Source organism: Oncorhynchus mykiss, chromosome 8 (assembly GCF_057628025.1).
Source record: "Oncorhynchus mykiss isolate SJ-2025 chromosome 8, ASM5762802v1, whole genome shotgun sequence".
NCBI lineage: Eukaryota > Metazoa > Chordata > Actinopteri > Salmoniformes > Salmonidae > Oncorhynchus > Oncorhynchus mykiss.
This window is the reverse complement of record NC_143029.1, coordinates 735409-757274: the sequence shown is the minus strand read 5'-3', so window position 1 is coordinate 757274 and position 21866 is coordinate 735409. Positions and strand designations below refer to the sequence as shown.

The 21866-nt window shown below is 45.2% G+C and overlaps 1 protein-coding gene across 4 annotated transcripts in view; it reads right to left on the bottom strand.

The window, feature by feature from the left end:
• Positions 1 to 1019: 1019 nt before the first annotated feature.
• Positions 1020 to 21866, bottom strand: part of LOC110529242 (microtubule-associated protein RP/EB family member 3) — a 38506-nt gene continuing 17659 nt past the window's right edge. For 2 of the 4 annotated variants that reach the window (XM_036984543.2, XM_090242413.1), the window contains 4 exons: positions 12172 to 12305; positions 9623 to 9775; positions 4540 to 4592; positions 1020 to 4417 (listed from right to left, as the gene is read on the bottom strand). In XM_036984543.2, the coding sequence (XP_036840438.1) occupies positions 4542 to 4592; positions 9623 to 9775; positions 12172 to 12305 (338 nt within the window). In that variant the 3' untranslated portion in view covers positions 1020 to 4417; positions 4540 to 4541. The remainder of the gene's footprint in view (positions 4418 to 4539; positions 4593 to 9622; positions 9776 to 12171; positions 12306 to 21866) is intronic. The other 2 variants (XM_090242411.1, XM_090242412.1) reach the window with 1 other exon arrangement.

The following is a 21866-nucleotide window of genomic DNA, read 5'->3' as shown; positions in this document are numbered from 1 at the left end:
CAGTGATGTACTGGGCCGTATGCACTACCCCTGCTGCCATACCAGGCAGTGATGCAACCATGCTCTCGATGGTGCAGCTGTATAAACTTTTGAGGATCTGAGGACACATTCCAAATCTTTTCAGTCTCCTGAGGGGGAATAGGTTTTGTCGTACCCTCTTCACGACTGTCTTGTTGTGTTTGGAACATGTTAGTTTGTTGGTGATGTGGACACCAAGGAACTTGAAGCTCTCAACCTGCTCCACTGCAGCCCCGTCGATGAGAATGGGGGTGTTCTCGGCCCTCTTTTTCCTGAGTCCACAATCATCTCCTTTGTCTTGATCACGTTGAGGGAGAGGTTGTTGTCCTGGCACCACACGGCCAGGTCTCTGATCTCCTCCCTATTGGCTCATCAGCAAAATGAATGATAGTGTTGGAGTCGTGCCTGGCTGTGCAGTCAATCCTTCGCGTCCGACTCGTTGGAAGAAAAAGGATTCCTCGGTGAGGATTCGCTGTCCTGATAACTAGAAGCTCTTTCTGGTCATAAGACACGGTGGCAGAACATTATGTACAAAATAAGTTACAAATAATGCTGAAAAACATACACAATAGCACGATTGGTTACGGGATCGGTAGCTATCTCCTTCGGCACCATTCCATTCTTTTCTCTGCTCTTGCCAACGGTATTCCTTTCTCTCTGTGTGCCCAGTGAGGGCTGGATGTGTTCCCGGGAGCCAGGGTAGACTGTGGAGAGGTCACCCAGAGAGAGGACACCATGGTAGGGCACAGACTATGGGCTATGGGCTAGATTCAATCTGTATTGTGGAAGATCTGACATATGAGCTGATATATGCAGCGCTATACCGTGAATGCAGTCTCCGCTAACACAGGAACATTGCCTTTAAACTTCTATCGCACTGTAGCGCAGCTATTCAGCACTACGGATTGAATCGAGCCCTGAATCTAGGCCTGTGTGTGTGTCATAGACGTAAGGTGTGTGCGTGTGTCCACTCCTACAATAAGAGTCGACCAGTCTATTCCTTCTGGTTTTGAACCCATCTCTTTATTCAGCCTTGTAATAAAATGACAAACAATGCATGTCTATCACAGGGCTGCCATGACAACCAGGGGCAGCTATCAGTCACTCCTGACAGCTGTCAGTCACCACTAAGCCCTGCTCCCCATCACCATGACAGAGACTGTGGTGTTTTTAACACAGTGCAACATGTCAACAACAACACGTCAACAACCCCCCCCAAAAAAACTCCAAATCAAAGACAGCAGCTAAAACAATAATCCACATTCACCCATTAGTATCTATGGTATAGTAGTGTGTTTTTGTTCATTCATATAGTTTAATAATAAAAGCCTTCTCTGGGTAATAAATAGATTCACATTAACCACCTTGTTAACCTGTTAGCCACTCCATGTTTACCCTAACTAACTCCACATTCAAAACAATACAACAATTTAACCCAGGGTGAATTCAGTGGTTAACACCCGCAGACTGTTGCAGACAGAAATATAAGAAATAGAGCTGACATGATTCTGACACACAGTTGAGTCTGTTCTACTGTAATCCAGTTCTATCTGAATGTTATGTAACGTTGCTCCCCGCTGAATAGAGACCCCTGGTTCCTGCTGGCCTCACCCAATCACCTTACATGTAGGTTTCTGGATCATTCTGATTGGTTTGTTTTGCTTCCATTGGTGCAAGCTTCTCCACCCTCCCTTATCCAATCCAGAGTTCGGAAAGAACGGAAAATAACCGCTAAAGAAATAAAATCATGCCGTCTGGTTAACAACTGACAACATGGTGGTGCAGCTGAGCCCATATTATTAATGCAGGGACTGATATGTGTATGGTAGGTAGATGCCGAGCCAGTGGAGCCAGTGGAGTCAGTGGAGTCAGTGGAGTCAGTGGAGCCAGTGGAGTCAGTGGAGCCAGTGGAGCCAGTGGAGTCAGTGGAGCCAGTGGAGCCAGTGGAGTCAGTGGAGTCAGTGGAGCCAGTGGAGCCAGTGGAGTCAGTGGAGCCAGTGGAGCCAGTGGAGTCAGTGGAGTCAGTGGAGCCAGTGGAGTCAGTGGAGCCAGTGGAGTCAGTGGAGCCAGTGGAGCCAGTGGAGTCAGTGGAGTCAGTGGAGCCAGTGGAGCCAGTGGAGTCAGTGGAGCCAGTGGAGCCAGTGGAGTCAGTGGAGCCAGTGGAGTCAGTGGAGCCAGTGGAGCCAGTGGAGTCAGTGGAGCCAGTGGAGCCAGTGGAGCCAGTGGAGTCAGTGGAGTCAGTGGAGTCAGTGGAGCCAGTGGAGTCAGTGGAGCCAGTGGAGTCAGTGGAGCCAGTGGAGTCAGTGGAGTCAGTGGAGCCAGTGGAGTCAGTGGAGCCAGTGGAGTCAGTGGAGTCAGTGGAGCCAGTGGAGCCAGTGGAGTCAGTGGAGCCAGTGGAGTCAGTGGAGCCAGTGGAGCCAGTGGAGTCAGTGGAGCCAGTGGAGCCAGTGGAGCCAGTGGAGTCAGTGGAGCCAGTGGAGCCAGTGGAGTCAGTGGAGTCAGTGGAGCCAGTGGAGTCAGTGGAGCCAGTGGAGCCAGTGGAGTCAGTGGAGTCAGTGGAGCCAGTGGAGCCAGTGGAGCCAGTGGAGCCAGTGGAGCCAGTGGAGTCAGTGGAGCCAGTGGAGCCAGTGGAGCCAGTGGAGTCAGTGGAGCCAGTGGAGCCAGTGGAGCCAGTGGAGCCAGTGGAGTCAGTGGAGCCAGTGGAGTCAGTGGAGCCAGTGGAGCCAGTGGAGTCAGTGGAGCCAGTGGAGCCAGTGGAGTCAGTGGAGTCAGTGGAGTCAGTGGAGTCAGTGGAGCCAGTGGAGCCAGTGGAGTGAGTCTCTTTCCAATCTGAGAGAAGCATGCGAGACTTGGTTCTGGGTTCAGAGATGATGGAGTTTGATGTGTGACCTGCATTTATAGGCAGAGGGCTCTATAGAGCCATACTAACAACCTGACATCTCCTTTACAATAGCCATTAGCCTAGCACCCTGCTAACACCTCCCATACAGATTAACCAAAGATTTTTGTAACTAACCCAAGATAGACCGGAGTCTGTCATTTCCAATGGGAGCAGATAAACCATAGTGGGCAGAGCCAACCACGAGCTAGTGAGATCCTATTGGCACATTCTAGCATTTATTTGCATATTTCCATTAGGGAACGCCTACTCTGAAGTGCGTGTGTGCAATAACTCAATTCACTCGTACACTTTTTCTAAACAACACAATACTTTGAAACTTTCGTAAAGGATAAAGTCTACAAAACGCAGTACTCTGCTTGTTACAGATTCTAGTTTGGGAAACAGAAAAACTGTAGAGGTCAAATGTTTCATTGATGAGAAAATTTGCAGAATGTCGGCCAAAATCCTTCTCCCACTGCCGGCCAATGTGCTTCCTCTCATCACCATATTTGGTAGAGCTAGCTATTAGCCTAGCATCCTGCTAACAACGCCCATACAGATTAACTGTTCATAGCTAGCTATTAGCCTAGCATCCTGCTAACAACGCCCATACAGATGAACTGTTCATAGCTAGCTATTAGCCTAGCATCCTGCTAACAATACCCATTCAGATGAACTGTCCGGAGCAGACATGTCTTGGGGGGTGGTTGGGAGAAGATGGGAGAAGAAAAGGGGAAGGAGATGAGAATCTTGAAGAGGTGATTCACGGAGGGAAGTGGTGCAGAGAAAAGAGGTATGGAGTGGTGCAGAGAAAAGAGGTATGGAGTGGTGCAGAGAAAGGAGGTATGGAGTGGTGCAGAGAAAGGAGACGTGGAGTGGTGCAGAGAAAGGAGGTATGGAGTGGTGCAGAGAAAGGAGGCGTGGAGTGGTGCAGAGAAAGGAGGTATGGAGTGGTGCAGAGAAAGGAGGCGTGGAGTGGTGCAGAGAAAGGAGACGTGGAGTGGTGCAGAGAAAGGAGGCGTGGAGTGGTGCAGAGAAAGGAGGTATGGAGTGGTGCAGAGAAAGGAGGTATGAAGTGGTGCAGAGAAAGGAGGTATGGAGTGGTGCAGAGAAAGGAGGCGTGGAGTGGTAACGAGAAAGGAGACGTGGAGTGGTGCAGAGAAAGGAGGCGTGGAGTGGTGCAGAGAAAGGAGGTATGGAGTGGTGCAGAGAAAGGAGGTATGAAGTGGTGCAGAGAAAGGAGGTATGGAGTGGTGCAGAGAAAGGAGGCGTGGAGTGGTGCAGAGAAAGGAGGTATGGAGTGGTGCAGAGAAAGGAGGCGTGGAGTGGTGCAGAGAAAGGAGGCGTGGAGTGGTGCAGAGAAAGGAGGCGTGGAGTGGTGCAGAGAAAGGAGGCGTGGAGTGGTGCAGAGAAAGGAGGCGTGGAGTGGTGCAGAGAAAGGAGGTGTGTTTAGTATTCTTCTTGGTCTCCCTGTGGCGCCTCCTCCACCTTGTCGTACTCTGGCGCCATGAAGCCATCCTAAAACACACACGCACACAGAGGTCAGACAGATGTCAGGGGCTGTCTGGGGGTGTGTAAGTGTGTGTGTGCATGTGAAAAGTTGTGTGAATGGTGTGTGTGTAATTATTAATTTTATTCACCTTTAGTGATCAGGTAAGTTGTCTGAGAAGGTATTCTCTTTCTCAACCTCGCCCTGGGGAAGATTTACAGGGGAGAGGTGGAGAGGAGAGGGGGAGAGGAGGCGGAGAGGAGGGGGAGAGTTACAATGGAGAGAGGGAGAGGTACAGAAGAGAGGAGAGGGGGAGAGTTACAGGGGAGAGGAGAGGAGGGGGGAGAGTTACAGGGGAGAGGTGGAGAGGGGGAGAGTTGTAACCTAGCTGGTAACCTAGCTGGTAACCAGGTAACCTAGCTGGTAACCTAGCTGGTAACCTAGCTGGTAACCTAGCTGGTAACCTAGCTGGTAACCTAGCTGGTAACCTGGTAACCTAGCTGGTAACCTGGTAACCTAGCTTCATACACTTATAGGGGAACTTGAGTGTTTTATAACTTGAGTCTATGGGCGAGTTATAATCCATGGAAAGCCATTTAGACGACATTGATGGTGAGGAACCTTCTAACGTCAAGTTGTAAAACACTGAACTTCACAACACTCATAAAAAACAAACAAAACAAACAATTGTTAGTATGACTATTAAACAGTTTGTTAATATTTTATTAGCTTGATTAATTCTACCTCCTATTTTGAACATGACTTTTAGAAGCTTCTAGTTGATGGAGCAGCAGCTCCTCCTGTAGGACTGTGTGTAATCACAGGACACCACCCTCTACTGTGGATGGCAATATACAGCGCATTCAGAAGGTATTCAGACCCCTTCACTTTTTTCACATTTTGTTACGTTACAGTCTTCTTCTAAAATACATTAAATACATGTTTTTTTCTCATCAATCTACACACAATACCCCATAATGATAATTTTTGCAAATGTATTAAAAATAAGAAACATAAATACCTTATTTACATAGGTATTCAGATACTTTGCAATGAAACTCGAAATTGAGCTCAGGTGCATCCTGTTTCCGTTGATCATCCTTGAGATGTTTCTACAACTTGATTGGAGTCCACCTGATATAAATTAAATTGATTGGATATGATTTTGGGCTCCCGAGAGGCGCAGCAGTCCAAGGCACTGTATCTCAATGCTAGAGGTGTCAAACCCTGGTTTGATTCCAGGCTGTATTACAACCAGCCGTGATTGGGAGTCCCATAGAGCAGAACACAATTGGCCCAACATTGTCCGGGTTTGGCCAGGTTAGGCCGTCATTATAAATAAGAATTTGTACTTAACTGACTTGCCTAGTTAAATTAAGGTTACATAAAAAAACTATTTTTTGGGAAGGGAACACAACTGTCTATATAAGGTCCAACAGTTGTCAGAGAAAAAAACCAAGCCATGAGGTCGAAGGAATTGTCCGTAGAGCTCCGAGACAGGATTGTGTCGAGGCACAGATCTGGGGAAGGGAACCAAAACATTTCTGCAGCATTGAAGGTCTCCAAGAACACAGTGGCCTCCATAATTCTTAAATAGAAGAAGTTTGGAACCACCGAGACTCTTCCTAGAGCTGGCCACCCGGCCAAACTGAGCAATTGGGGGAGAAGGTCCTTGGTCAGGGAGGTGGCCAAGAACCCAATGGTCATTCTGACAGAGCTACAGAGTTCCTCTGTGGAGATGGGAGACCTTCCAGACAGATAACCATCTCTGCAGCACTCCACCAATCAGGCCTTTATGGTAGAGTGGCCAAAAAGAAGCCACTCCTCAGTAAAAGGCACATGACAGCCGGCATGACAGTTTGCCAAAAGGCACCTAAAGGACTCTCAGACCATGAGAAACAAGTTTCTCTGGAATGATGAAACCAAGATGGAACTATTTGGCCTAAATGCCAAGCGTCACATCTGGAGGAAACCTGGCACCATCCCTACGGTGAAGCATGGTGGTGGCAGCATCATGCTGTGGGGATGTTTTTCAGCGGCAGGGACTGGGGGACTAGTCAGGATGGAGGGAAAGATGAATGGAGCAAAGTAAAGATCCTTGATGAAAACCTGCTCCAGAGTGCTCAGGACCTCAGACTGGGACGAAGGTTCACCTTCCAACAAGACAACGACACAAAGCACACAGCCAAGACAACGCAGAAGTAGATTCGGGACTCTGAATGTCCTTGAATGACCAAGCCAGAGCCCGGACTTGAACCCGATTTAACATCTCTAGAGATATCTGAAAGTAGCTGTGCAGCGATACTCATCTAACCTGACAGAGCTTGAGAGGATCTGCAGAGAAGAATGGGAGGAACTCCCCAAATACAGGTGTGCCAAGCTTGTAGCGTCATACCCAAAAAGACTCCAGGCTGTAATCGCTGCCAAAGGTGCTTCAACAAAGTACTGAGTAAAAGGTCAGAATACTCATGTAAATGTGATATTTCAGTTTTACATTTTTTATAAGTTGCCAAAATGTCTAAACACCTGTTTATGCTTTGTCATTATCGGGTATTGTGATGTCGTTATAGGGTATTGTGATGTCATTATGGGGTATTGTGATGTCATTATGGGGTATTGTGATGTCATTATGGGGTATTGTGTGTAGATCGATGAGGGGGAAAAAAACAATCCTATACATTTCAGAATAAGGCTGTGATGTAACAAAATGTTGAAAAAAGTTGAGGGGTACTTTATCTGAATACTTTCCGAATGCCATGCTGTATATAGTGTGTGTTTCAACATACACAAGTACAGTACCAGTCAAAAGTTCGACCTCATTCCAGGGTTTTTCTTTATTTTTTACTATTTTCTACATTGTTGAATAATAGTGAAGACATCAAAATTGTCACGCAGCTGTCATCAAAGGGTGGGTACTAAATATATTTAGATTTGTTTAACACTTATTTGGTTACTACATGATTCCATATGTGTTATTTCATATATGTAGAACATTTTTAAAAAGTAAGAAAAAACATTTATCCAGTGTGTGTGTGTGTGTATCTGTTTTATCCAGTGTGTATGTGTATCTGTTTTATCCAGTGAGTGTGTGTGTGTGTTTTATCCAGTGAGTGTGTGTGTGTGTGTTTTATCCAGTGAGTGTGTGTGTGTGTTTTATCCAGTGAGTGTGTGTGTGTGTTTTATCCAGTGAGTGTGTGTGTGTGTGTTTTATCCAGTGAGTGTGTGTGTGTGTTTTATCCAGTGAGTGTGTGTGTGTGTTTTATCCAGTGAGTGTGTGTGTCTGTTTTATCCAGTGAGTGTGTGTGTGTCTGTTTTATCCAGTATGTGTGTGTGTCTGTTTTATCCAGTATGTGTGTGTGTGTGTGTCTGTTTTATCCAGTGAGTGTGTGTGTGTCTGTTTTATCCAGTATGTGTGTGTGTGTGTGTCTGTTTTATCCAGTGTGTGTGTGTGTGTCTGTGTGTGTGTTTTATTCAGTGTGTGCTTGTGTTTTATTCAGTGTGTGTGTGTGTGTGTGTGTTTTATTCAGTGTGTGCGCGTGTGTGTGTGTGTGTGTGTGTGTTTTATCCAGTGAGTGTGTGTGTCTGTTTTATCCAGTGTGTGTGTGTGTGTGTCTGTTTTATCCAGTGTGTGTGTGTGTGTGTCTGTGTGTGTGTTTTATTCAGTGTGTGCTTGTGTTTTATTCAGTGTGTGTGTGTGTGTGTGTGTGTGTGTGTTTTGTTTTATTCAGTGTGTGTGTCTGTTTTATTCAGTGTGTATGTGTCTGTTTTATTCAGTGTGTGTGTGTGTGTGTGTGTGTCTGTTTTATTCAGTGTGTGTGTGTGTGTGTGTGTGTTTTATCCAGTGTGTGTGTGTCTGTTTTATTCAGTGTGTGTATGTCTGTTTTATTCAGTGTGTGTGTGTGTGTGTGTCTGTTTTATTCAGTGTGTGTGTGTGTGTGTGTGTGTTTTATCCAGTGTGTGTGTGTCTGTTTTATCCAATGTGTGTGTGTGTTTTATCCAATGTGTGTGTGTTTTATCCCATTTGTGTGTGTCTGTTTTATCCAGTGTGTGTGTGTGTTTTATTCAGTGTGTGTGTGTGTTTTATTCAGTGTGTGTGTGTTTTATTCAGTGTGTGTGTGTGTGTGTGTGTTTTATTCAGTGTGTGTGTGTGTGTGTGTGTCTTATTCAGTGTGTGTGTGTGTGTGTGTGTCTTATTCAGTATGTGTGTGTGTGTGTTTTATCCAGTGTGTGTGTGTGTTTTATCCAGTGTGTGTGTGTCTGTTTTATTCAGTGTGTGTGTGTGTGTTTTATTCAGTGTGTGTGTGTGTGTTTTATTCAGTGTGTGTGTGTTTTATTCAGTGTGTGTGTGTGTGTGTGTGTGTGTTTTATTCAGTGTGTGTGTGTCTGATTTATCCAGTGTGTGTGTGTGTGTTTTATTCAGTGTGTGTGTGTCTGTTTTATTCAGTGTGTGTGTGTGTGCGTGTTATATTCAGTGTGTGTGTGTGTGTCTGTTTTATCCAGTGTGTGTGTGTGTGTCTGTTTTATCCAGTGTGTGTCTGTGTGTGTGTTTTATTCAGTGTGTGTGTGTTTTATTCAGTGTGTGTGTGTCTTATTCAGTGTGTGTGTGTGTGTGTGTCTGTTTTATCCAGTGTGTGTCTGGGTGTGTGTGTGTGTTGTATCCAGTGTGTGTGTGTTTTATCCCGTGTGTGTCTTATTCAGTGTGTGTGTGTGTGTGTGTGTGTCTGTTTTATCCACTGTGTGTGTGTGTGGGTGTTTTATTCAGTGTGTGTGTGTGTGTGTGTTTTATCCAGTGTGTGTGTGTGTGTGTGTTTTATCCAGTGTGTGTGTGTGTGTTTTATCCAGTGTGTGTGTGTGTGTGTTTTATCCAGTGTGTGTGTGTTTTATCCCATGTGTGTGTGTGTGTGTGTGTGTGTGTGTCTTATTGAGTGTGTGTGTGTGTGTGTGTGTTTTATCCAGTGTGTGTGTGTGTGTTTTATCCAGTGTGTGTGTGTGTGTTTTATTCAGTGTGTGTGTGTGTGTTTTATCCAGTGTGTGTGTGTGTTTTATCCAGTGTGTGTGTGTGTGTGTGTTTTATCCAGTGTGTGTGTGTGTTTTATTCAGTGTGTGTGTGTGTGTTTTATCCAGTGTGTGTGTGTGTGTGTTTTATCCAGTGTGTGTGTGTGTGTGTGTTTTATCCAGTGTGTGTGTTTCATTCAGTGTGTGTGTGTGTGTTTTATCCAGTGTGTGTGTCCTACCTCAGTAGCGTACAGTATATCCATGATCTTGGAGAGTGTTGGGCTGGCGTTGGTCTCATTCTCCTGACAGATCAACTCGATGTCTCTCAGCTTACTGAAGTAGAAATCTCTCTCTTTCTCCAGACCATCCACCGTCAGCTTCAGATCCAACATCTACACACACACACGAAGAGGTAGAGAGAGAGAAGGGGGAGGCAGAGGTAAGAGCACCGAATAAGAGCACCTCCTCCCAGCTGCCCACTGCTCTGAGGATAGGAAACACTGTCACCACCGATAAATCCACTATAATTGAGAATATCAATAAGATTTTTCTACAGCTGGCCATGCTTTCCACCTGGCTACCCCTACCCCGGTCAACTGCCCGGCACCCCCCACAGCAACCCCAAGCCTCCCCCATTTCTCCTTCACCCAAATCCAGATAGCTGATGTTCTGAAAGAACTGCAAAATCTGGACCCCTACAAATCAGCCGGGCTAGACAATCTGGACCCTTTCTTTCTAAAACTATAATTAAACTAAAATGATCTCCCAAAAATGTGGCAACCCCTATTTCTAGCCTGTTCAACTTCTCTTTTGTATCGTCTGAGATCCCAAATAATTGGAAAGCTGCAGGAGTACCTTCTCCGCTATGCAATCTGGTTTCAGAGCTGGTCATGGGTGCACCTCAGCCACGTTCAAGGTCCTAAACGATATCATAACCGGCATCGATAAAAGACAGTACTGTGCAGCCATCTTCATTGACCTGGCCAAGGCTTTCGACTCTGTCAATCACCACATCCTCATCGGCAGACTCAACAGCCTTAATTTCTCAAATGATTGCCTCGCCTGGTTCACCAACTACTTCTCAGACAGAGTTCAGTGTGTCAAATCGGAGGGTCTGTTGTCCGGGCCTCTGGCAGTTTCTATGGGGGTGCCACAGGGTTCAATTCTTGGGCCAACTCTCTTTTCTGTATACATCAATGATGTCGCTCTTGCTCCTGGTGAGTCTCTGATCCACCTCTACGCAGACGACACCATTCTGTATCCTTCTGGCCCTTCTTTGGCACTGTGTTAACAAACCTCCAAACGAGCTTCAATGCCATACAACTCTCCTTCCGTGGCCTCCAACTGCTCTTAAATACAAGTAAAACTAAATGCATGCTTTTCAACCGATCGCTGCCTGCACCTGCCTGCCCGTCCAGCATCACTACTCTGGACGGTTCTGACTTAGAATATGTGGAAAACTACAAATACCTAGGTGTCTGGTTTGACTGTAAACTCTCCTTCCAGAATCACATTAAACATATCCAATCCAAAATGTTATCGAGAATCGGCTTCCTATTTCACAACAAAGCATACTTCATCATGCTGCCAAACATACCCTCGTAAAACGGACCATCCTACCGATCCTCGACTTTGGCGATGTCATTTACAGAATAGCCTCCAACACTCAGCAAATTGGATGCGGTCTATCACAGTGCCATCCGTTTTGTCACCAAAGCCCCATATACTACCCACCACTGCGACCTGTATGCTCTCGTTGGCTGGCCCTCGCTTCATACTCGTCGCCAAACCCACTGGCTCCAGGTCATCTATAAGTCTTTGCTAGGTAAAGTACCCGCCTTATCTCAGCTCACTGGTCACCATAGCAGCACCCACTCGTAGCACGCGCTCCAGCAGGTATATCTCACGGGTCACCCCCAAAAACCAATTCTTACTTTGGCCGCCTTTCCTTCCAGTTCTCTGCTGCCAATGACTGGATCAAACTACAAAAATCACTGAAACTTGAGACTCATATCTCCCTCACTAGCTTTAAGCACCAGCTGTCAGAGCAGCTCACAGACCACTGCTCCTGTGCATAGCCCATCTGTAAACAGCCCATCTACCTACCTCATCCCCAAACTGTATTTATTTATTTATTTAGCTCCTTTGCACCCCAGTATCTCTACTTGCACAATCATCTTCTGCACATCTACCACTCCAGTGTGTAATTGCTAAATTGTAATTACTGCGCCACTATGGCCTATTTATTGCCTTAACTCCCTTATCTCACCTCATTTGCACTCACTGTATATATATTTTTATACTGTATTATTGACTGTATGTTTGTTTTACTCCATGTGTAACTCTGTGTTGTTGTTTGTGTCGCACTGCTTTGCTTTATCTTGGCCAGGTCGCAATTGTAAATGAGAACTTGTTCTCAACTGGCCTACCTGGTGAAATAAAGGTGAAATAAAATAAATATATAATAAAAGAGGAAGCTGAGTGAGTGTGTATGAGTGAGAGGGTGTGTGTGTGTGTGAGTGAGAGTGTGTGTGTGTGTGTGTGAGAGAGAGAGTGTGGTGTGTGAGAGAGAGAGTGTGGTGTGAGTGAGTGTGTGTGTGTGTGAGTGTGTGAGAGAGAGTGTGTGAGTGTGTGTGTGTGAGTGAGTGTGTGAGAGTGTGTGAGTGAGAGTGTGTGAGTGAGAGTGTGTGTGTGTGAGAGAGAGAGAGTGTGGTGTGGGTGAGAGAGTGTGTGAGTGTGAGTGTGTGTGTGAGTGTGAGAGTGTGTGTGAGTGTGAGTGTGTGTGTACCTGCTGGTTCAGTTCTAGGATCTCAGCGTCTGATGGTCTGGTTGCTCTAGTGGGCATCGCCCTGCGGATGGAGGCAGAGTTTATCTGCCTGGAGGGGGCTGTCTTGGTCACTGTGGGAGATGTCCTCTGGGGGCCTGGAAACACAGCCAATCAGAACCAAGCCTCTCAGCAGCACCCAATCAACAGCTAGCAACATTACTGCCAGAACATTGAGCAGGAAACCAGATTCATTGACCCTAATTACAATTGGGGGACGTCTGTTACAATTGGGGGACGTCTGTTACACTGTTATTAACTCATTAGGTTAGGGGAGACTGGGGCTGTTAACTCATTAGGTTAGGGGAGACTGGGGCTGTTAACTCATTAGGTTAGAGGAGACTGGGGCTGTTAACTCATTAGGTTAGAGGAGACTGGGGCTGTTAACTCATTAGGTTAGGGGAGACTGGAGCTGTTAACTCATTAGGTTAGGGGAGACTGGGGTCACACTTAACTCATTAGGTTAGAGGAGATTGGGGCTGTTAACTCATTAGGTTAGGGGAGACTGGAGCTGTTAACTCATTAGGTTAGAGGAGAGTGGAGCTGTTAACTCATTAGGTTAGAGGAGACTGGGGTCACACTTAACTCATTAGGTTAGGGGAGACTGGAGCTGTTAACTCATTAGGTTAGGGGAGACTGGAGCTGTTAACTCATTAGGTTAGGGGAGACTGGAGCAATTAACTGATTAGGTTAGGGGAGACTGGAGCTGTTAACTGATTAGGTTAGGGGAGACTGGGGCTGTTAACTCATTAGGTTAGAGGAGAGTGGAGCTGTTAACTCATTAGGTTAGAGGAGACTGGGGTCACACTTAACTCATTAGGTTAGGGGAGACTGGAGCTGTTAACTCATTAGGTTAGGGGAGACTGGAGCTGTTAACTCATTAGGTTAGGGGAGACTGGGGCTGTTAACTCATTAGGTTAGGGGAGACTGGGGTCACACTGTTAACTCATTAGGTTAGAGGAGACTGGGGTATTTATTGGCTATGAGGTGAGTTGGTTCTGGGACAGTTGGAACACAATCTGATTGCTGTTGGCTGTATATCATACTTTACTCAAAACAATGTTTTTACCTTTTAGTGTGTGTAAATTATACTATACTTTGGATATTGTTTTTTAACAGAAAAAGTTCAAAATTAGCTGGAGAATTTAACGTGAGCTTTCTGTGAGTTTCTGACACAGAAATAGAATCCCTTAGAGCAGTGGTTCCCAAAAGTTTTGTAGTCCTATACCCCTTCAAACATTCAACCTCCAACTGTACCCCCTCTCACACCAGGGTCAGCTGTACCCCTTCAAACATTCAACCTCCAACTGTACCCCTTCAAACATTCAACCTCCAACTGTACCCCCTCTAGCACCAGGGTCAGCGCCACACACACACTATACGATACATTTATTAAACATAAGAATGAGTGTGAGTTGTCACAATCCAGCTCGTGGGAAGTGACAAAGATCTCTTATAGGACCAGGGCACAAATAATAATATAATAATATTTAACCATCTTACATATAAAACCTTATTTGTTCATTGAAAATTGTGAATAACTCACCACAGGTTAATAAGAAGGTTGTGCTTGAAAGGATGCACATAACTCTGCAATGTTGGGTTGTATTGGAGAGAGTCTCAGTCTTAAATAATTTTCCACACACATCCGTGCCTGTATTTAGTTTTCATGCTAGTGAGGGCTGAGAATCCACTCTCACATAGGTACGTGGTTGCAAAGGGCATCAGTGTCTAAACAGCACGATTTGCCAAGACAGGATACTCTGAGCGCAGCCCAATCCAGAAATCAGGCAGTGGCTTCTGATTAAATTACATTTTCACAGAAGCGCTTGTTGCAACTTCGATGAGGCTCTCTTGTTCAGATATCGGTAAGTGGACTGGAGGCAGGGAAATGAAAGGATAACAAATCCAGTTGTTTGTGTCGTCCATTTCAGGAAAGTACCTGTGTAATTGCGCACTCAACTCACTCAGGTGCTTCGCTATATCACATTTGACATTGTCCGTAAGATTGAGTTCATTTGCACACAAAAAAATAATATAAATGGTGGAAAGACCTGTGTGTTGTCCTTGTTAATGCAGACAAGCGCTCCCAACTTCTTAATCATAGCCTCAATTTTGTCCCGCACATTGAATATAGTTGTGGAGAGTCCCTGTAATCCTAGATTCAGATCATTCAGGTGAGAAGACTATCACCCAGGCCAGTCGTGTGGGAAACTTGTCATCATGCAAGCTGTCAGACACGTGAAAATTATGGTCAGTAAAGAAAACTTTCACAAGTTTAAAAAATGTGTCAATACTTTACCCCTAGATAACCAGCGCACTCCTGTATGTTGTAAAAGCGTTACATGGTCGCTGCTCATATCATTGCATAGTGCAGAAAATACACGAGAGTTCAGGGGCCTTGCTTTAACAAAAGTTAAGCATTTTCACAGTGGTGTCCAAAACGTATTTCAAGCTGTCAGGCATTCCCTTGGCAGCAAGAGCCTCTCGGTGGATGCTGCAGTGTACCCAAGTGACATCGGGAGCAACTGCTTGCACGTGCGTTACCACTCCACTATGTATCCCTGTTATGGCTTTTGCACCATCAGTACAGATACCAACACATCTTGACCACCAAAGTCCATTTGATGTCACAAAGCTGTCCAGTACTTAAAAAAATATCCTCTCCTGGTTTCCAGAAGACGTGAGTCTTAGAATTAGAATAGAATTCACTGGCTTGTATGCGAAGCAGCCATTTCTGCGGCAGCAGGAAGAATTAAGTCCTCCACATTAGTATGGGCTTGCCTGTCCTAGCCATTCGGTAGCTCACCATATAAGCTTCTATTCCCTTCTTATTAATGGTATCTGTTGCTTTTATACATGTCTTACTACTCAAAAGTCTTCTTTATTCTCGCTCAAAAAACTCCAGTGGCTTATTTTTCAAATTGTCATGTTTTGTTTCTAAATGTCTGCGCGGGAGTGAAGGTTTCATCAAGTTGTGAGATAGTACTTTTGTACATATAACACACTGTGGCTGAGGAAAGGCACTAGTCCCAATATAATTCAACCCCAAATCAATGTAGTTCTCATCATATTTGCACCTCTTCGATGGTCCAACGTCCCTGTCTGTTGTTTGGTGCTTTCCTGGGTAAGGGGTAGTAGCTTGGTGCTTTCCCGGGTAAGGGGGCAGGCAGTAGCTTGGTGCTTTCCTGGGTAAGGGGCAGTAGCTTGGTGCTTTCCTGGGTAAGGGGGCAGTAGCTTGGTGCTTTCCTGGGTAAGGGGGCAGTAGCTTGGTGCTTTCCTGGGTAAGGGGGCAGTAGCTTGGTGCTTTCCTGGGTAAGGGGGCAGTAGCTTGGTGCTTTCCTGGGTAAGGGGGCAGTAGCTTGGTGCTTTCCTGGGTAAGGGGGCAGTAGCTCTTCGGCTGCATCAGATTCACATCTGTCAGTGTCCATGCTAGCTGGCCTAACAACAAATGTAGAATTACTGATGCTGGATTTGGATGTGCTCGTGGAAGCAGAAAAACTTGTGTGGTCGACAGGTGCAGGTGTAGTACTGTAGTACTGCTGGTAGTAGCAGTACTAGCAATATGGTACTACAATAATAGTACTACAATATGGCCTTACTTTTTTTAAACGATTTATCAATTTTCGAGCAAACGGAATGAGCAGCAGCTACGTTTGGCTACATGCGGACCGTTTGTGGAATTCCTGTGAGACAGTAACCATTAATGTGATTGGATGTTAATTATTTGACTCAGCTGCCTGTATTTGACATTGTGTTGTTATTTCGCTGAACACTAGATGGTTTAATTTTATTTTTGTCAGTAAAACGAGGTTACTCAGGCAAGAAAAAGACCTCCAAATGTATAGCCCTTTCCGAAAATATAAATGTACTGTTTGAAAATGTTAAGAAACATAAAAAAAAATAATGTTACAGGATTGCGTGTTTGGGAATACCTGACTTAGAGCAACAGCAGAATAACCAACACAAAAAAACACAGCAAAACAACAACAACAGGTTCCAGAACAAACATTTATAATAATAATAATTACAACACTCAGAATGAAAACAGAACCACAGACTGATGGGATGGGATGGGATGGGATGGGATGGTATGGGAGGGAGGGAGGGAGGGAGGGAGGGAGGGAGGGAGGGAGGGAGGGAGGGAGGGAGGGAGGGAGGGAGGGAGGGAAAGTAGTCGAAACATACAGGGGCCATACTTGTGAACAATACAAGATTTTGAAAAATGTAATCAATTTCTCTGTCTCAAAATACACATCAGCCAATTAAAATCGTTGATATACTTGGGCGTGATAGAATGCTACATTGCAACTGGTCCCATCAGAGAACCTGCCACACGTTAGCCCTATGCTAATCATAACAGATGACAGTGATTATTTCCTGGAACAAGTTCTGCATCAGCCAATTACAAATGTTGACATACACTATATATACAAAATGATGTAGAAACCCCTTCAAATTTGTGGATTCGGCTATTTCAGCCACACCCATTGCTGACAGGTGTATAAAATCGAGCCCACAGCCGCCATGCAATCTCCATAGACAAACAATGACAGTAGAATGGCTTTACTGAAGAGCTCCGTGGCACCGTCATAGGATGCCAACTTTCCAACAAGTGAGTTCATCACATTCTGTCCTGCTAGAGCTGCCCCGGTCATCTGTAAGTATTGTTACTGTGAAGTGGTAACATCTAGGAGCAACAACGGCTCAGCCGCGAATTGGTAGGCCACACAAGCTCACAGAACGGGACAGCCGAGTGCTAAACTGCCTCTGGAAGCAACATCAGCACAAGAACTGTCGGGAGCTTCATGAAATGGGTTTCCATGGCCGAGCAGTCATTGCACCATGCGCAATGCCAAGCGTCGACTGGAGTGGTGTAAAGCTCACCGTCATTGGACTCTGGAGCAGTGGAAACATGTTCTCTGGAGTGATGAATCACGCTTCACCATCTGGCAGTCCGATGGAAGGATATGAGTTTGGCGGATGCCAAGAGAACGCTACCTGCCCACATGCATAGTGCCAACTGTAAAGTCTGGTGGAGGAGGAATAATGGTCTGGGACAGTTTTTCATGGTTCGTGCTAGTCCCCTTAGTTCCAGTAAAATCTTAACGCTACAGCATACAATGACATTCTAGATGATTCTGTGCTTCCAACATTGTAGCAACAGTTTGGGGAAGGCCCTTTCCTGTTTAAGCATGAAAATGCCTCCGTGTACAAAACGAGGTCCATACAGAAATGGTTTGTCGAGATCGGTGTGGAAGAACTTGACCGTCCTGCACAGAGACCTGACCTCAAACCCATCAAACACCGTTGGGATGAATTGGAACGCCGACTGTGAGCCAGGCCTAATCGCCCAGCATCAGTGCCGACCTCAACAATGCTCTTGTGGCTGAATGGAAGCAAGTCCCCGCAGCAATGTCCCAACATCTAGTGGAAAGCCTTCCCAGAAGAGTGGAGGCTGTTATAGCAGCAAAGGGGGGATCAACTCCATATTAACCTCATATTTTTTGCCTATGATTTTTGAATGAGCTGTTGGACCAGCAGGTGTCCACATACTGTCGGAAATAGAGTGTAGATGGAAAGCAGTGCAGTAACACCTGTCAATCAACACATCCTACTGCACTGTAGACCTACAGTACACCTGTCAATCAACACATCCTACTTCACTGTAGACCTGTTAATAAGGTGGTAACAGACCATTCAGCGTTTTCAGGGTGTTGTCATAGTGACAACTGCAAATACTACTTCATTGTAATGAATTAATGAAAACTAATTTAAAAACTTCCTCGTTGATCAAGAGATTTTTATTTTTTTAATGTTTGTGAATTCCTTTCAGTGTTGAGGAGTTCAACTGGTTAGGGGTTCAAGCAGCGAAGCGCCTTTCCATTCACCTTCACACCCCTGGATCAGACCACACTCAATCATAAGACCTACAGAAGAGATGAGTCTTCAATAAAGACTTAAAAGTCAAGACCTAGTCTGCGCCTCTCACATGGTTAGGGTATGACTGTACGTACATACCCCAACCAGAAGCCATGGATTACAGGCAACATTCGCACTGAGCTAAAGGGTAGAGCTGCCGCTTTAAAGGAGTGGGACTATAACCCGGAAGCTTATAAGAAATCGCGCTATGCCCTCCGATGAACCATCAAACAGGCAAAACGTCAATACAGGGCTAAGATTGAATCATACTACACTGGCTCTGATGCTCGTCTTATGTGGCAGGGCTTGCAAACTATTAAAGACTACAAAGGGAAGCACAGCCAAGAGCTGTCCAGTGACACAAGCCTACCAGACGAGATAAATCACTTCTATGCTCGCTTCAAGGCAAGTAACACTGAAACATGCATCAGATGTTCCGGACGACTGTGTGATCATGCTAACTGGAGCCGATGTGAGTAAGACCTTTCAACAGGTCAACATTCACAAGGCCGCAGGGCCAGACGGATTACCAGGACGTGTATTCCGAGCATGCGCTGACTAACTGGCAAGTGTCTTCACTGACATTTTCAACTTCTCCCTGTCCGAGTGTGTAATACCAACATGTTTCAAGCAGACCACCATAGTCCCTGGGCCCAAGAACACTAAGGTAACCTGCCTAAATGACTACCGACACGTAGCTGAAATGAAATGAAATGCTAAATGAAATGCTTTGAAAGGCTGGTCATGGCTCAAATCAACACCATTTATCCCAGAAACCCTAGACCCACTCCAATTTGCATAACGCACCAACAGATCCACAGATGATGCAATCTCTATTCATTGACTATAGCTCAGTGTTCAACACCATAGTGCACTCAGAGCTCATCACTAAGCTAAGGACCCTGGGACTAAACACCTCCCTCTGCAACTGGATCCTGGACTTCCTGATGGGCCGCCCCCAGGTGGTAAGGGTAGGTAACAACACATCCGCCACACTGATCCTCAACACAGGGGCCCCTCAGGGGTGCGTGCTCAGTCCCCTCCTGTACTCCCTGTTCACTCATGACTACACGGCCAGGCACTACTCCAACACCATCATTACTTTTGCTGATGCCACAATAGTGGGAGGCCTGATCACCGACAATGCCTATAGGGAGGAGGTCAGAGATCTGCAAGGTGCAAGGACAACAACCTTTCCCTCAACGTGATCAAGACAAAAGAGATGATTGTGGACTACAGGAAAAGGAGGACTGAGGACGCCCCCATCCTCATTGACGGGGCTGTAGTAGAGCAGGTTAAGAGCTTCAAGTTCTTTGGCGTCCACATCACCAAAAAACTAACAATGGTCGAAGCACACCAAGACAGTTGTGATAAGGGCACGACAAAACCTATTCCCCCTCAGGAGACTGACAAGATTTGGCATGGGTCCTCAGATCCTCAAAAGGTTATACAGCTGCACCATCGAGAGCATCCTGACTGGTTGCATCACCGCCTGGTATGGCAACTCCTTGGCCTCCGACCGCAAGTTATTACAGGGTACATTACAGGTGCCAAGCTTCCTGCCATCCAGGACTTCAATACCAGGCGGTGTCAGAGGAAGGCCCTAAAAATTGTCATGGACTCCAGCCACCCTAGTCATAGACTGTTCTCTCTGCTACCCAACGACAAGTGGTACTGAAGAGCCAAGTCTAGGTCTAAGAGGCTTCTAAATAGCTTCTACCCCCAAGCCATAAGACTCCTGAACAACTAATCAAATGGCCACCCAGACTATTTGCATTGCCCCACCCCCCTCTTTACACTGCTGCTACTCTCTGTTTATTATCTATGCATAGTCACTTTAATAACTCTACCTACTTGTACATATTACCTCAACTAACCGGTGCCTACACACATTGACTCTGTACCGGTACTGCCTGTATATAGCCTCGCTATTGTAATTTTACTGCTGCTCTTTAATTGTTTGTTACTTTTATTTATTATTCTTATTATTTGGGGGTATTGTTGGTTCAGTGCTTGTAAATAACATTTCACTGTATTCGGTGCATGTGACTAATAACATTTGATTTGATCTATGGACAAAGTTCTCCCAATGCAATATTTTCCAGAATCTAAAACAACATATTCACCAATAAGGATTCACCTGGGCGTGGTCTGGCATATACAGTAAATGCATATAAATCAGTCATGGATATTTGTATTGTTAACAAAACTTGGTTCCAAACACTGTCAAAAGTCAACATCTGCACATTCAGATCGACCACACGGTGGCACTATAACGGGCACATTTTTACATCTCTTGTTCTGTTTGACTCAGTGATGAGATTTAGCACATATGCTCAGGGATATGAGTCTGGCTAATCTGTAAAGTATGGTTCCATTTGACCGCAGGGTGGTGCTGTTGGAAAGGAAGAATAATTCATGCCGCTTATTGCGGCCATGTTGTTTGAGCAAAATTCTTCGAAAATATACATCCATAGATGCTATATACAAAATTTGGTGCCGGTCGGTCTAGCGGTTCTGGAGAAGAAGTGGTTTAAAGTAGTCAACATCGTTAAAAATAGTTCACAATATGCATATTGCATTATCTGTTTAATTTTGAGTTCTGATATTTGGCAAGCGTGGTAAGGGTAGCTCATTCTAGGGTGGTGTGTCCAATTTGTCCTGATGGTGGCAAAGTGAACAGCTTGAACCCCGGCATTGCTGCTTGTAGCTATATTTATTTAATTACATTTCGCAATAGCTTGGTGGTAGTTTAACTAAATTCAGAGTTCCTCTATCCAGTGTCTGTGTTATTTTGCCCATCTTAATATTTTCTTTTTATTGGCCAGTCAGAGATATGGCTTTTTCTTTGCAACTTTGCCTAGAAGGCCAGCATCCCGGAGTCACCTCTTCACTGTTGACGTTGAGACTGGTGTTTTGCAGGGACTATTTAATGAAGCTGCCAGCCAGTTGAGGACTTGTGAGGCGTCTGTTTCTCAAACTAGACACTCTAACGTACTTGTTCTCTTGCTCAGATGTGTACCGGGGCCTCCCACTTCTTTCAATTCTGGTTAGGGCCCGTTTGCGCTGTTCTGTGAAGGGAGTAGTACACAGCGTTATATCAGATCTTCAGTTTCTTGGTAATTTCTCGGTACAAGAATAGACTGACGAGTTTCAGAAGAAAGTTCTTTGTTTCTGGCCATTTTGAGCCTGTAATCGAACCCACAAATGCTGATGCTCCAGATACTCAACTAGTCTAAAGAAGGCCAGTTTTATTGCTTCTTTAATCAGGACAACAGTTTTCATATTCCATAAAAAAATCTGCTGTTTCCAGCTACAATAGTCATTTACAACATTAACCATGTCTACACTGTATTTCTGATAAATTTGATGTTATTTTAATGGACAAAAAAAATGTGCTTTTCTATAAAAAACAAGGACATTTCTAAGTGACCCCAAACTTTTGAGCGGTGGTGTATGTGTTCGTGAGTCTCACCTTTCCACAGAGGCATCATGTTAGTGTGTAGCCCAAATGGTTTAGGTGCTACAGACAGAAGTTAGCAGATCGGCTGTACCGACTTCAGACGAGTCCCAAGACGCTTGTGAGGGTCGTAGAGCAAAATTAAGAAAACCATTGTGTGACTTTCATTATAGTTTGTATGACAAACTGTTTGGACGCTACACAAGATTTTGTGAGAAGACTTATTTTCGGGATGTCTTATGGCCAGACAAACAGTGCTCTAGCCTTGTTACCATTC